The 15,152-nt window shown below is 44.2% G+C and overlaps 1 protein-coding gene across 4 annotated transcripts in view; it reads right to left on the bottom strand.

Moving 5' to 3' along the window:
- Positions 1–1,146: 1,146 nt before the first annotated feature.
- Positions 1,147–15,152, bottom strand: part of LOC117049532 (E3 ubiquitin-protein ligase MARCH8-like) — a 30,317-nt gene continuing 16,311 nt past the window's right edge. For 2 of the 4 annotated variants that reach the window (XM_033154274.1, XM_033154275.1), the window contains exons 6-8: positions 12,398–12,578; positions 10,128–10,275; positions 1,147–1,698 (exon numbers count right to left, since the gene is read on the bottom strand). In XM_033154274.1, the coding sequence (XP_033010165.1) occupies positions 1,394–1,698; positions 10,128–10,275; positions 12,398–12,578 (634 nt within the window). In that variant the 3' untranslated portion in view covers positions 1,147–1,393. Of the gene's footprint in view, positions 1,699–2,019; positions 2,091–10,127; positions 10,276–12,397; positions 12,579–15,152 lie in introns of all 4 variants that reach the window. The other 2 variants (XM_033154276.1, XM_033154277.1) reach the window with 2 other exon arrangements.

Raw genomic sequence — 15,152 nt, 5'->3', positions numbered from 1 at the left:
TGTGACCAGGGAGTTTGTGGATCTGCAGGATAATATGGCTACTTGTTCCCCTGGCACTTCTCCAAAAAGGTCCTTAAGTGCTGGTGCAGTTAATTCTGTCTCACTGGCTGCAATGGGAAATGCAAAAAAAAAAAAGGGAACCACACCACTTCCTGCTCTGGTTGCCACAGATCTCTCTCCTTCGATAGGTAGGATTGCTCCCTTAAAGTGCTCTATGCTTTGCAACCTCTTTTCCCCCCTGTTACAATATTCAGCAACATCTCACAGCTGGAACTTAAGCAGATTGCTTGAGGTAATATTAGAGCTACATTAGGACTTGCAGGCTTACAAGTGGTGGTGGTGAGCCGCCTTCCTGATATGCTTGTTTTGTGTTTGCAGGAAGTAGGGATGGAGGAGAAATCTGTAGAGCTGGTTCCTAAGTGGATTCGATCAGGGAGGCTCATGGCCCAGATTTTTTTTCATTTTGGAAACTGCTGCCCTGCAGGTGTCATAATAATAGGGTGGTCTGCGGACTCCAGTGCTGCCTCTAGCAGTTTTTCCTTTTAGAAGTTTGCTTCTACAAAGTCAGAGCTCCAGAAGTCTTCCAGATGCTCACAGCTTAAAACAGCTCCTGTGATGGGTTTTTGACATTGTGTGCACCCAACAGAGCAAGTCTGGGCAGGGGGAAGGGGGCTGCCGCGTGGAAAAACTGGGACAGCCAAACTTTCCCCCCTCCCTCTCAGAGCGACAGAAAGCTGTCAAGTCCTGCTGCTCTCTATTCTACGCAAAAAAACACACCACAGTATGAAGCCCACACACTAGGTGCTCTACACTGCGAGTGGCTGGAAGACTCCTGGAGTTTTGCAAAAGGGCTTTTTGGGGGAACAGATTTGAGGCTGGAGCCCTCAGACAGCTTTTTAAGTACTTTTATTTTTCGAACAGAGATTTTAAAGGATGGGGTGGACTTAGGTTGCATCCCCGAGTTGTCTGTCCATCCCTTGCAAGGAAGTTTTTTTGTTTGTTTTTTACGTAGCTGGGAAGCATTTAGACACATCATTTATGGATAAAGATGGCATGCTTTAGCTCCTAGAGGTCGCTTTTGGTTGTTTCACGCAGTAATGGTTGCTTCATCAGTTCTTACATGGCCCTGGATGGGTTTTTTTTGGGGGGGGGACAGGGGAAGTAGGCTCCAAAAATTGACAATTCTTTACAGAGGACAAGGACATTCCACCTCATTTACAAATCTTGCAATCAATCCTGTATTTCTTTCAGGTCAGCTTGAGATTTGCAACCCTGGTAATGTGTTTATTAAGTGCAAAAGGAAAAAAAAGCTGCACCAGCTCAACCTTTGATGATTTTGAGCTGCTGAGCAGGGTAAACGATGCTGGTGCAAAACTTTATGGAGGGAAATATGCTAGATATGAAGAATGTTTGCCCTGGAGTCTTCAGGCTCTGTATAATGTAAACTGCTCATTTCTGCATGATGACTTGCAAGCATATCTGTATTTTCAAGATTTGGTTCAAAAAGCACTGGTTTTTCAAATATGTTCTTTTTGCTTGTTTCTGGACAGTTCTGAACATATATAACACGGTTGTAAGCCTTAAGTCTTTTCCAAAGCTGTATGTAGACTTTGCACTGAACATACATGAACAAAATTCCTCCAGTGAAACCAATAGCTACCACTACTAGTTTAGTCCAAAATGGCCACTCTAGAATACCTAAAGGAAAGAAGAAGAGAGAAAAGTTTAAAGTGCTGGCATAGTGAGTCTCTGTTAACCAAGATATAACCCACCAAAATGTTTAAATTCAAGGTTCTCTAGACTGTGGGAACAAATGTATTGTAAGATCTAAAAACACTGTGCAAACACATAAAGAGAAACTGCATTAAAATTGACGAAGCAAAATTGTACATTTGGCATAAATTCACTCAGCTTCTGCTATTTCTAAAGAGCAACAAAACATATATCCCACCCTTCTCCCAAAGGGGCCTAGGGCAGCCCTAGTAAGCCAGTTAAAATGTGTAAGGCGGAATCAAATACCTGCTGGAAGTGTCAAGAGAAGGAAGGCACTTTTTTCACATGTGGTGGCCATGTAACATAGCAAAAGTCTTCTGGGAAATGATTTATAAAGAGTTGGAAAGAAATGTTGAAATAACTTTTGTTAAAAAACCAGAAGCTTTCCTTTTAGGTGTAATCAGTAGAGAGGCACCCAAAGAACAGGAAAAATATATATTTATGTATGCTACTATAGCTGCCTGAATGGTATATACCCAAAGATGGAAAGAAGAAGCATTTCCAATGAAAGACAACTGGCAACTAAAACTGATGGAATATGCAGATTTACCGCCAGAATTATAGATCAGGATGAGAGACAGTTTTTTAACAGAACGGGGAAAGTATGTTGAATATATGAAGACAAACTTTAAACAATTAAAAACGTTAGCAGGATTGACATAAACATGTGCAGCAAGAAATATTTAAAAGGGAACATAAAGAATAAATTTGTAAATAGGTTTGAATTGGTTATGCAGTAAGAAAATGATATAAAATAAGGACTGCAGAGAGGAGGGAACTTGAAGAAAACGTAGGATGAATTTGTTTAGATTTATTTTTTGTTGTTAATACATTGTAAACTGAAAAAATGCAAAATAAAGTACACAAATACAAAAATACAGATAAAATAAAAAATAGAAAAGATAAAAATTAAAAAGTAATTAAATACTAATAGAATTTTTAAAAATAAATAAAAAGACACATAAAAATACAGGTAACAAGAAGTAAAGGTAAAGGTAAAGGGACCCCTGACTGTTAGGTTCAGTCATGGCCAACTCTGGGGTTGTGGCGCTCATCTCACTTTATTGGCTGAGGGAGCCGGCATACAGCTTCCGGGTCATGTGGCCAGCATGACTAAGCCGCTTCTGGCGAACCAGAGCAGCGCGCGGAAATGCTGTTTACCTTCCCGCCGGAGCAGTACCTATTTATCTACTTGCACTTTGACGTGCTTTCGAACTGCTAGGTTAGCAGGAGTAGGGACCGAGCAACAGGAGCTCACCCCATCAAAGGGATTCGAACCGCCGACCTTCTGATCAGCAAGCCCTAGGCTTTGTGGTTTAACCTATAGCGCCACCCGTGTAGTCATTAAGAAGAGTAGTCTCTTCTTAATGAAGGCAGATTGTGCCAAGATCCACTTCCTCTTTGCACAGGCAATGCGTCCACATCAGCTGCTGAGCAAAGTTGAAGGAATCAGATAGTTTAGCATTTATTTCAAACTTTAAGCGGTGCTTATATTAATCATGATTATTTGAATCAAGCTAATCTCAAGTACTTTGAATCAAGTACTTTGGCCACCTCGTGAGAAGACTCCCTAGAAAAGACCCTGATGTTGGGAAAGATGGAGGGCACAAGGAGAAGGGGACGACAGAGGATGAGATGGTTGGACAGTGTTCTCGAAGCGACTAGCGTGAGTTTGGCCAAACTGCGGGAGGCAGTGGAAGACAGGAGTGCCTGGCGTGCTCTGGTCCATGGGGTCACGAAGAGTCGGACACGACTGAATGACTGAACGACAACAAATCTTCTAAGTTATTTTGAAATCAGTTTGTTGCAACTGACCATAGTTATGATTTGCTGTAGTTCAGATTCAAGGCACTACACAGTCACGGCGACTAACAATCATTGAAAGCCTTTCCCTCCATGCATTATAAAGCCATCCAAGCTGGTGGTCAGAGGGCCAGCTGAACTGAGCCTCTTGGTAACAACTCATGATTGCAAACCAGAAGCAACTCATCCTTTTGCCAGACTCTACTCCAAGGATAGCCGTAAAAAAGAACTACAAATGCTGTAAAAGCTGGGCCAGCCTGCTTGTGAAGAGTGTCTTTAGCGGACATCAAAGAAGATTTAGCTGCTGACGTGACCATGGCCTGTTGCATCTTCCACGTCATTCGTGAGATGAAGGAGGACATTCTTCTGCAGAATCATCTCAACTTGTCTGGGCAGGGAGCAAAAGAAGACGAAGAAGTGGTGTTTTCAGGCTGGGAACTAGTGACTGGTAAAGTCACTGTACAGAGATTTCCCTCATAGCCTATGCTAGGTATCTGAGTTTCCAGCAGAGACGTTTCACAAATCCATCTACAGGTCAGGCACCTTTGGGGGTTAATAGCCAATTTTCTAAAAAACTTTATGGAAGCACAGACAGGTATCTTGTAGCCAAGATATTGTTTTGTTCCAGAGAGCTGGGAGGAAAGTATTCTGGAAAATGGCAGCAGGCCTCTGTGGAGTGGAGTGCGCTGGAACTGAGGGAAGTTTTGGAAGTGTGTTTGGCAGCAGTGGTTGCATTTTCTGTTGTGTTTCTGCTGCCGGCCAATGGTAACTGAACTGGTGATGTGGTAAGGCAGCACCAGTCTTGGACTGCTACCAAGGCTTGTGGGGTATCAGGCGAGTATTGCGAGAGTAAGGAAGGTGTTCCTTATGCTTTGCATCTGCCTCTCATGCCAGCAAGAGGCAGGGTCATCTTCAACTTCCAACTCCTCTGATTGGAGATGCTACCATCCAGCTAAAATCTCTTAAGATTAACAAGACTTCTCAAGACCTTAAGCTTTGTTTTTCATAGTGTACCACTATACAAAGGCCTTCCAGGTGTTCCCATGAGATTTTTTTCCTCAAAGCAAAGAGGGCTTCAAAAACTGTGTGAATATCCAAGTTACTGCAGTCAGATATTTTCAGCCTCTACGCAGTCAAGGCATATTTAGAGTTGAAGAAAGAGGACTGGTCCTTGTGAAAGCAAATCCACCCATTCCAGTAGATTCCAATGTGTCTTGACTGTTATTCTTTTGCAGCTTCCAATGTGTCTTGACTGTTATTCTTTTGCAGCTTGTGTGAATTAATGTTCAAAGGCTTTATTCATGCAGGATGAGTGGAAATGCGAGAAAGTTGCAAGCATCTTGTCTGAAGAGAAGAACAAACAAAATGGCTCAGCTGTTAGGGGTGGAGTAAACTTAAACAAAACGAAAACTACATGCAAGTGCTGACTAGATTGCTGTACAATACAGTGGCCTCTGGTGGTTTAAAGTAACACATGCACTGACTACGAATTTAAGAGAAGGAAATGGATTTGCTTTCCTCCAACAATTTCTACCAGATCTAGGAACCACGGGCTCCTTGACTGATGCATAATCAGAATGATCTCTGCTGCTAGTCTGAGTTACTTCAACACCCTGAAAAAGCATACACAAGCCCCATGGGCCATTGTTCTTCCAGGATGTTTACGTCCTCTTCTCTGGGATGCTGGTACCTTGACATGAACCTCCGTATCTGTCGGTCTGCTTGCATTGCAAACAGATGCCTCACTGGTTTTCTGAAGCACTGCATAATCTGTGGGTGAAGGACTAATCCAGAGGCTCAGTCAATCTACCATTAGATGCACCTGCTGTCACGGAGCCAAACGCCTTTCTGTCCAGTTGAAGGTTTTGCTGGCTTTTTGGTGGAGGGAATGCGACTGGACATCATGGACAAATACCTTCAATGAAGTATGGTCTACTCTACATGCATGTGTGCACATGGCAACCCTTGTTATGACTTAGACATGATCTCAGCACCAGCTTGATTGCTCAGTCAATTTATACTTTTGCTCACTTCCTGACTGTTCCATACAGCCTTTGCTGCTTGGCCTACCACACGGGCCCCAGAGCCAGGGGATTCACATCTGGAGTAATTACAATCTGTCAGTGTGTTGCAAGGCTGAACCCTTCAGAGAGCCTCTGATCCAGTCACCATATCACTGATTCCTTTAGTGTGCTGGATACTAGTACTGAAATGATGGCTGTGTTTATGATCTGCAGTCGGTAAGTTAATCGGATGCTCTGCAAGGACCACATATGGACAAAATGTCAACACCAGACTGATCGGTGCTATAGTTTCCGCATCCTCTCTTCTGACAAATGCATGAAGTAAGATGAAATGTCCAGCTGAATTCTTGGGTGCTCCAGGTTCTGAACTGGGATCACGGTGCTCTCATTTACCACAAATCTGAGATTCTATGGCTGATATCAATTAATCTTAAAATATCCACCCTGATGTGTTGCTTCTTTAGGAATTTGTATGAAACACTTGGACAGTGTTCTCGAAGCGACTGGCATGAGTTTGGCCAAACTGCGGGAGGCAGTGGAGGATAGGGGTGCCTGGCGTGCTCTGGTCCATGGGGTCACAAAGAGTCGGACACGACTGAACGACGATGAAACACTTCAGCTTCAGAAGGGGCAGGGGAGACTGAACAAACTCCTAAGTGCCCCTGGTCCTGTGTCTTAGTGGATTTTATATCCAATGTTGTGCTCTCCAGTTGTTGCTGGACTCAAACTCCCATCAGTATCACCTAGCATGGCCGGTGGTCAGGGAAGATGGAGTCCAGCAACATCTGGATGGCACGACATTGGCAATTCCTGCAGTAGAGGAGAGACTGCTTGTAGCATCAGATATTTTTCTTTGAGCCTGAACTTTGTCAAATGGCCACAGAGCACTGATGAGTCATGCAGCTGTGGCGAGCTGCTTTTGCTATGTTGCAAAGGATGGGAGATGGTGAAGTGCAGGAAACTGTTTCTCTTTGTCCTCCCCGTGATAAGTAATTATTAGCATCTTGCTTCTCTCTTATTCCTCACTTCCTAATCTCATCATCTCTTGTCCTTTCAACCCGTGTGCTATCCAAAGCAGTCATATGCCAAGCACCCCCCCAACCCTGCCACAGTGCATTTTAGCTTCCACAGTAACTCATAAAAGACAAAACCTGCCTCCATCTATCACTACAGTGGTACCTCGGGTTAAGAACTTAATTCGTTCTGTAGGTCCGTTCTTAACCTGAAACTGTCCTTAACCTGAGCTACCACTTTAGATAATGGGGCCTCCCACTGCTGCCAAGCCGCCGCATGATTTATGTTCTCATCCTGAAGCAAAGTTCTTAACCCGAGGTACTATTTCTGGGTGAGCGGAGTCTGTAACCTGAAGCATCTGTAACCTGAGGTACCACTGTATCTCTGTTATAGGAACTGTTTAAACTAATGGTCTAGGCAATAAAAGTTTGAGTAGCCTGTCTATTTGTACAACCAAACATCTTTTTTATATATTTATATTGGCCTTTAAGCCCTAAAGCCATTGTACTCACTGTGTAGATACAAATTCTATATTCATTTATACTGACTTTTGTTTTTGTTTCTCCTAATTCTGCCCAGTAAGCAAGACAATACTGGCATCTTAAAATTGGTAGTAACATAATACAATAAATACAAAATCATCTCCCAATTAAAGATACCCTGAGTTGTACTTTGGTGAGCAGACATGTAAGATACAGGTTCACATCTAGGTGTGAACAACCACAAGCAGATCCATTAACAGTGTGCACTTACACTGAATAGTGGCTCCACAACTCCATTCCAAGAGGTGTGTGGGTTGGCAGGATGGGAGTGGGGCAAAGCAGCTGCTCACAGAGCCAAACAGCAGGAATGCCATGGCCCTTTCCCTCCTTTGGTGGCCCGGACCAGCCACAAAGTTCAAAGGCCAGTAACAGGGGCAAGAAGGGGAGTCAGAAGGCCCTTTCAGAAGTGACAGGTAGAGGTGAGGAAGAGGACACAGGAAAGAGAAAAAAGAAAAACAGCAACAGCAAGTATTGTAAGCACTATGTAGTGGGCTTTTAGGAGCCCAACAAAGACCTGCCTGGGAGTACAGAAGTACATCCCTTCAGAGGGGTCCAGGGTGCAAGCTGCCTTTGGCTCCTCTGGGAGTAAGGGGCAAGCCTGAAGATTTAAAAATACCTTTCTTATTTTTCCAGAGAAGAAATCAGTGCTCAGCAAAATAAGCCAGCAACAAACTAGAAGCTCAACAAACTACAGTTAAACTATGGTCAGGTATTACATCTGAAATAGGAATTCTTACACATTTTCAGAATACTCTGCATTCGAACTGCAGTTCAATCCCCACTCGCATTTCCAGCCCTCTTAAGGGAAAATGTATTGTAACACAAAAGGCAGGCATCTCTAATACAGTGGTGCCCCGCTAGACGAAAATAATTTGTTCTACGAATTATTTCGTCTAGCGGTTTTTTTGTCTAGCGAAGCGGCAATGTAAACCACCGTTTTCGCTAGACGGAAAAAAAAACGAAAAATTTTCGTCTTGCGAGGCAGCCCCATAGACTTTTTCGTCTAGCGGGGCAGCCTCCCGCTAGACAAATGCCTTTGTCTAGCGAGTTTTTCGTCTAGCGAGGCATTCGTCTAGTGGGGCACCACTGTATTGGACTTCACAATTTATGACATTTTTACCAGACTATATGTCTAAGCAGCTGAGAGGATCTGTGTTTTATCTTTTCTCCTAACAACTTTGCACCAGGCTTAGATGGCAGAGGTGTGTGGATTGGGAGATGGCATCCCTCTGCCCAGCTCCAAGGGTCTGCAGTCAGCTGGCATCTGTAAAATGACGGCAGCATCCCACCTGGCATGGGGCTCCTCCTTCCGCCCACCAAACATGCAGGCAGGTGGAAGCTCCATGGACCAGAAAGCTCGCCATGGGTGTGTTGGCCCTGCTACTGCCGTGCCTGATTGCTCCATTAGAGGCACAGGCATCTGCCCGCCTTGCCCACTTTCCTCCCTGGTCGCCATGTGTGGCCAGGCTGTGGATAGAGCAATGAGTGACTCCACTCCTCCACAAAGCCCTGCTGCCGAGGGGGCGCCATGTCCATGAGAATGGCCTTCACACTGAGTGGGAATTCAAACTGGGGTTCATCACCTCACTATGCTGGCTCCCACTACTTGAGACTTTCTATTTTTCCATCTGAAGTCCTATACGTTTTGCAGCATTTGTAGAATATGTACAGCCCTGAAAAATAACCAATGTGAATGCTTACAAGTGCAAAGTAAGGGGATTCAATAGGTGAACTGATGCTGGCCTAGAAAAAGCATTTGCAGAAGAAATGGATTTTGAGGTTTATCCCCATTTTAGGTGTAGGAACCAGCAGATAAGCAAAAAGGAGGCCGAGAGGCCGACAAAATCTGTGAGAGTCAAGGAAGGGAGTATGCGGAGGAGTACAATAAGAATGTGATGCAAGATTGGGATTTTGAATTTTATATGGAAGAAAGACAAAGAAGATGGACAAAGAAGTAGTACAATGAAGAAGAAGAAGAAGAAGAAGAAGAAGAAGAAGAAGAAGAAGAAGAAGAAGAAGAAGAAGAAGAAGGAGAAGAGGAGGAGGAGTTTGGATTTGATATCCCGCTTTTCACTACCCGAAGGAGTCTCAAAGCGGCTAACATTCTCCTTTCCCTTCCTCCCCCACAACAAACACTCTGTGAGGTGAGTGGGGCTGAGAGACTTCAAAGAAGTGTGACTAGCCCAAGGTCACCCAGCAGCTGCATGTGGAGGAGCGGAGACGCGAACCCGGTCCCCCAGATTAAAAGTCTACTGCTCTTAACCACTACACCACACTGGCTCTCAATGAAGAAGAACAGGCAAGCATCTGTGTTCATTACAGAAATACAGAAAGAGGTGACATAATGGAAGATTAAGCAAGTAAAATACGGCAATATATGCTAAGGGAAAGGCTCCAGTTCCCCAATTTCTGTCTCATTATCACAGCTTGCACATTGCCATGATCAAGCATGATCAGAAATGGAGAAGAGCACTGTTTATCTTCCTTCTCCAAAGCTGTCATGGCTTCCTTTCCCCACACAGGGAACGACTAATTAAAACGCGTCCAAAAGACATGTGATTGCGCACAGGCATCGCGCCAAACCCAGCAGCGACCTGGAAACATCACTCAACACATCACTAAAAGGGCATAACAGGGCACACTTATAAATGCTCCATCAATGCGCACAGGGGCCGGGAACAGAACTCCCACACGAAATGGTGGTCGACTGTACCTACTGACCACAAATGTTTTCTGTTTTTGTTTTTTGCAAAAAAGAAAAGCCACTTTGCTTTTTATTTCCCTTACAATACTTTTTACTTCCAGATATGTTCTGCACATAAAGCGTAGGTATAATCAGATTAGCATAGAGCATAGAAACAAAAATGTCAAGGTTCCGTTGCCTTTTATGTTGCTGTAATGTTCCTTTGGAGCAAATGGGCAAGTATTTTTTGTCTGCCTGTTTTCTATTGAAAAAAGCAAAGTAACATACCGGTGGACTCCCCCTGTTTAATCTCTTCAGCAGTTCGGTCGATGAGGACATAGAGAGACCACACCACACAAGTGATAGCAATTACATGGAAAGTCACAGAGCACATGATCTTCCTTCGCTCACTGGCTGTCATCTGCAGCTTCTCCCACTAGGAAGAAATCCAGAAAGCAGAACAAGTGGTGAGATCATAAAAGGAATGCCAGAACACCGCAGAAGAGGCAAGCTGTATTTCCTTGAGACAGAAACAATTTTTTATTTCACTTTAAAAGTGCTGTTCCCTGCTTAGCAGATGATCTGAGCAGCTTATGGACACCCTCTATCCATGGCACATTACTTACTATCCACATCCTTGACAGGCCAACTCAGAATTATTTGATACCATAAACACATCAGTCCAGATTTTTCTCTCCATCACTTATATAAATTTAACGACCTCAGCTATGTTGAAAATATTATGAAGTTGCTCCACTAGGTCAAGTTAAATGTTCAAAAAGCTGTTCCCGCCGGGTACATTTTATGGCCACGTTTTCTTGCACTGGAGCGGCCCCAGAGTTTTCCCTATATGATCAACAGCTGCTGCCCTCTCTCGGGTGTCTTGCATCAAAGAATGCACACATACAGTGGTACCTCGGGTTAATAACTTAATTTGTTGTGGAGGTCCGTTCTTAACCTGAAACTGTTCTTAACCTGAGGTAGCACTTTAGCTAATGGGGCCTCCTGCTGCCACTGCCGCCGCCACCACACAATTTCTGTTCTCATCCTGAAGCAAAGTTCTTAACCCGAGGTACTATTTCTGGGTTAGCGGAGTCTGTAACCTGAAGCGTCTGTAACCTGAAGTGTCTGTAACCCGAGGTACCACTGTATTAGTTTCTGTCTAGGAAGGGGCATGGTATAGGTAGGAAAGGACTTCTCTCCTCTCTTCCCCATTCCTTCAGACACCTTTATTTCCTGTCCCCCTCAACTCCCGACATCTCTTCCCCACACACTTCTCCCACCCACCACGCTTTGAGAGAGGGAGGGAAGGAGAAGAAATAGGAGATTACAAAGGCACCTGTGCTGGGCAGTGGACCTCAGCTATTGCTTAACCATGCTAATACAGTGGTGCCCTGCTAGACGAAAATAATTCGTTCTACGAGTTTTTTCGTCTAGCGGGTTTTTTGTCTAGCGAAGTGGCAATGCAAGCCGCGGTTTTTGCTAGACGAAAAAAAAATTCGTCTTGCGAGGCAGCCCCATAGACAAATTCGTCTTGCGGGGCAGCCTTCCGCTAGACAAATGCCTTCGTCTAGCGGGGCACCACTGTACAGTGGGGGTTATTGTTTTGTTTTGATATTATGTTACATATTTTTGTTTTCATACTGTACGCTGCCCTGTGATCCTTGGATGAAAGGTGGTATATAAATTTAATAAAGAATGATAAAACAATAAAACCCAACAAAAGAGCTATTTCCTGTGACTCTAACCTATTATACCAACCATATCAAACAGTGTTTTAAGGTATCGAGAGGACATTGCCGATATCATCTTTACATCAATCCCACAAGGCTTGCATCATTCTTGTTTTTAATTACCTTAATAGCCTGTGCAATGGTTCACTGTTTATAACCCATGGCTGTTTTTTTCCCCTATATCGCCCTGAGGGGAGACCTCAAGCCAAGACAGCAACACACACACACACCTCTCTCCCAGACAGCAGGGATGCAGCCTCCGCAACAGGTCAAAGAGTCTCTCTCATGCTTGTACACAAGCACACACCTCTGGCATGCCCACCAGTGCTGCTGCTCTGACACACACACACATGCAACAGCAGTTCCTTTTGCACAAGCAGTGACAGCCCCTCTCTCACTCCATCCGCACAAGAGGAGCACCTTTCTCATGCACACTTCCCTGAAACTACTCTCAGACCCCTTCAGGTTTCCTTCCTTCTGATAGTACCTCTCTCCCCTCCCCTCCCCTCCACAATGTCACCTCTCACCCACACGCAGTCGCGTGTAGTGTTTGGGTGTACACTCAGTCTCCGCAGCACCTCAGACATATTTCTTTGCACAGGGAGCAGCACATCTTTCAAGGCCGCACGGACACTCTCTGGCTGTGACCCCTCCCGACCCCGGCATAGATACCATTACCTCACAGCTCTCTGCTATTTTCACTTGAACAAAGAAAACTGCTTCAGGTATCTGTAATGTGTGCTGCTTAAATGTGTGTGAAGTGGCCCTTTAAGGCAATGAGGAAATCTACAATTTACTTGATCGAAAGCCATTCATTGCACCTACTTTTCTTAAAGGTTTCAATTTGGTCTCCATGATAAATTCGTATTTGCAGAGTTCACAGCAGCGGGTGTCTGAGCTCTTGATCCACTGCTGCAGGCAAGCCTGATGCACGAAATTAAGGCTCCCTGTGCAGTGACAGGGAGTGATTAGAGGGCTCTCATCATCTCCTTCACAATGGCATATCCTATGTCAGGAGCAAAGCAAGTTGTTAGGGGGAAGATTTGTGAACCAAACCAAGAAAACACAGGCCCAGTTCACACATAATACTTTGTCAAGTCATGGCTTAGCACAAGTGAGCAAAGACGTGGGCTCCGGGAGCAAAGATTGCAGGCGCTACTTTTTTTTGCCAAGTTTAACATTCAACTTGGCCCAGAATGTCTTCCACTGTCTGTTACATCTATGACTGTGGGTGTGCCCAAGGTGCAATGAGCCCCAGGCCCTCGGGGAACATTTGTTGCCAGACTGGAAAAGCTAAGAGGCAAAGAGACTGGTGCATGAGGCCTTCAGGGATGTTATAACTGTGTCCTACTCTGAGGATGATAGCTCCCCTACTGTCAGGGAGGAGAGCACTGCTCTGAGGAAGAGGGAAGCATTCACTTAGAAAGGACCATTCCGGGGGGGGGGGGGGGAATCCTCTATTCTGAGGATACTTCTCCAGGGAGTGGAGGAATCGTGGGAGTAGGAACTTATAGATAGGAGGGTGTGTGATAGACACAGGGTAAATTGTCTGCTGGGTGCAAAGGCAGCCGATGTTGCTCGCCACCCAGATAGCCTGGGGAGGAGTCAGTGTTTATGGTGCATGTTGGCAGCAATGACATGGGAAGCTAAAAAGAAAGAATTTGAGAACGTTGCTAAACAAAAAACAAAACGCAGCACCAACAACATTAAGTTCTTTAAATACAGTGGTGCCCCGCTAGACAAAAATAATTCGTTCTACGAGTTTTTTCGTAGAGCGAATTATTCGTCTAGCGAAGCGGCAATGGAGCGTGGAGGTTTTCGCACTTTAAAAAAAAAAATCGTCTTGCGAAGCAGCCCCATTGACTTTTTCGTCTTGCAGGGCAGCTTCCGCTAGACGAATGCCGTTCGTCTAGCGAGTTTTTCGTCTAGCGAGGCATTCGTCTAGCGGGGCACCACTGTACATTAGCAGGAGAATGTCTAGGGAGGTGATCAGACCCTTGGATGATAAGGAACCCATAGGTGTGCTAAAGGAGGTTAAGGGGACTGCATTATTTGCATCAGTCTTCAAAATGTAAGATACAGGGCAGAATCCAGTGCCTGGTGCCTGAATTAACTTTTGCAGGAGGGAAGTGTGAGGAACTGAGGTGTAGTGACAAGAGATGAAGCCACAATCTTCGCTCCAGGAATTTGCAAATTTGCTCAATCATGCTACACCATGTTTTGACTTAACATTACATGTGAAGCAATATGGGAAGGGGTTATATACATTGAAGATCATGCATGGCTAGCCAGTACAGATCCCCAAAGGACTGCAAGGAAGATTTCTGTTCAGATACAGTAATACAAATATGCTATATACACATAACACTACGTAAGCACGAGACACTGTTTTGCCTTTCTAGCTTTTCTAAAGCTCAAGAGGTGGGATAAATAAAGTCAAGAAAAGAACTGGTAACCAAGAGAGGGTGGGCAAAATAATTATAATACTTCCATCTTTCTACAGGGACATTAATATCTTACTTACTGCACTACTTACCAGGACATAATACACATTTAAATAAGTGAGGTATGTGTTTATGGGGTATGTTTTCATGTATGTTCTTTCCCTTGCACATAGCCCCCAATGCTTCCCACTCAAACTTTTAAAGTATAAACACCATCTTTTCTTTATAAACTGCAATTATATTCCTACAACATTGTACCTTTAGTCTTCTCAAAGTATATTAGCCTTTCATATCCTCAATGTAATATGGATCAATTGTAAATGAGCGAGGAATGAATGCTGCTTGGCTTAGAAAAGTTCGCTCTACTACTAGGAAAGAAGCAACAGGCAATGTTAGTTCATCATGTTTGGTATTCCAACACAACAAAACTGGCTGAAGATGCCCAAGTCTGAGAGGCCTCATCTCCTCTCAACTGTAAGAAACAGCACTCAGTCAGGCTCCTGTATGTGTGACCTCAGTCCAAAAGAACACACCAAGGTTAGTGGTGGACCTACATTTTTGGGGCCCTGAAGCTTGAACTGGTATTGGGGGGGGGGGGGTCCCTTTGAAACCAGCAGCAAGGTCTGGGTAACCACTGCTAACTTCTTCAGTGGGTTTGTTCCAGGACAGATCACCAGTTCTGTTTTAGTTACTACATCTCACATTTTGATTAAAATTGCTGTACTCGCATGTCAAAGTCACTGGTGTGAATAAAACTTTCCTATGCTTTATCGTTTTTGAGTATCAGCTCAGTTGGTAGAGCATGAGGGTCTTAATCTCACTATCATGGCTTTGAGTCCCATAGGTGATGAAATATTCCTGCACTGCAGGAGGTTGGGCTAGATGATCCTTCTGGTCCCTTCCAACTATTCTATTTTTTTTTTTTTTTGAGGGGGTGTGTGAAAATTAGGGGAAATTAGGATAATGTTATATACATGCACAATGCACTTTTTAAAGCAAGATTTTTAATCCCAGTGCTTCTGGGATTAAGGGCACTGAAGATTAAGATTCATTAGTTTCCTAGTAGATTTGACCCTGTATCTGATCACTGATGTTATGGGACTAAGGTGTTTCTGACCATGTGCTGGCAACCTGTG

This window comes from Lacerta agilis, chromosome 7 (assembly GCF_009819535.1).
Source record: "Lacerta agilis isolate rLacAgi1 chromosome 7, rLacAgi1.pri, whole genome shotgun sequence".
In the NCBI taxonomy this organism is placed as follows: Eukaryota; Metazoa; Chordata; class Lepidosauria; order Squamata; family Lacertidae; genus Lacerta; species Lacerta agilis.
This window is presented reverse-complemented; position numbering and strand designations above follow the sequence as displayed.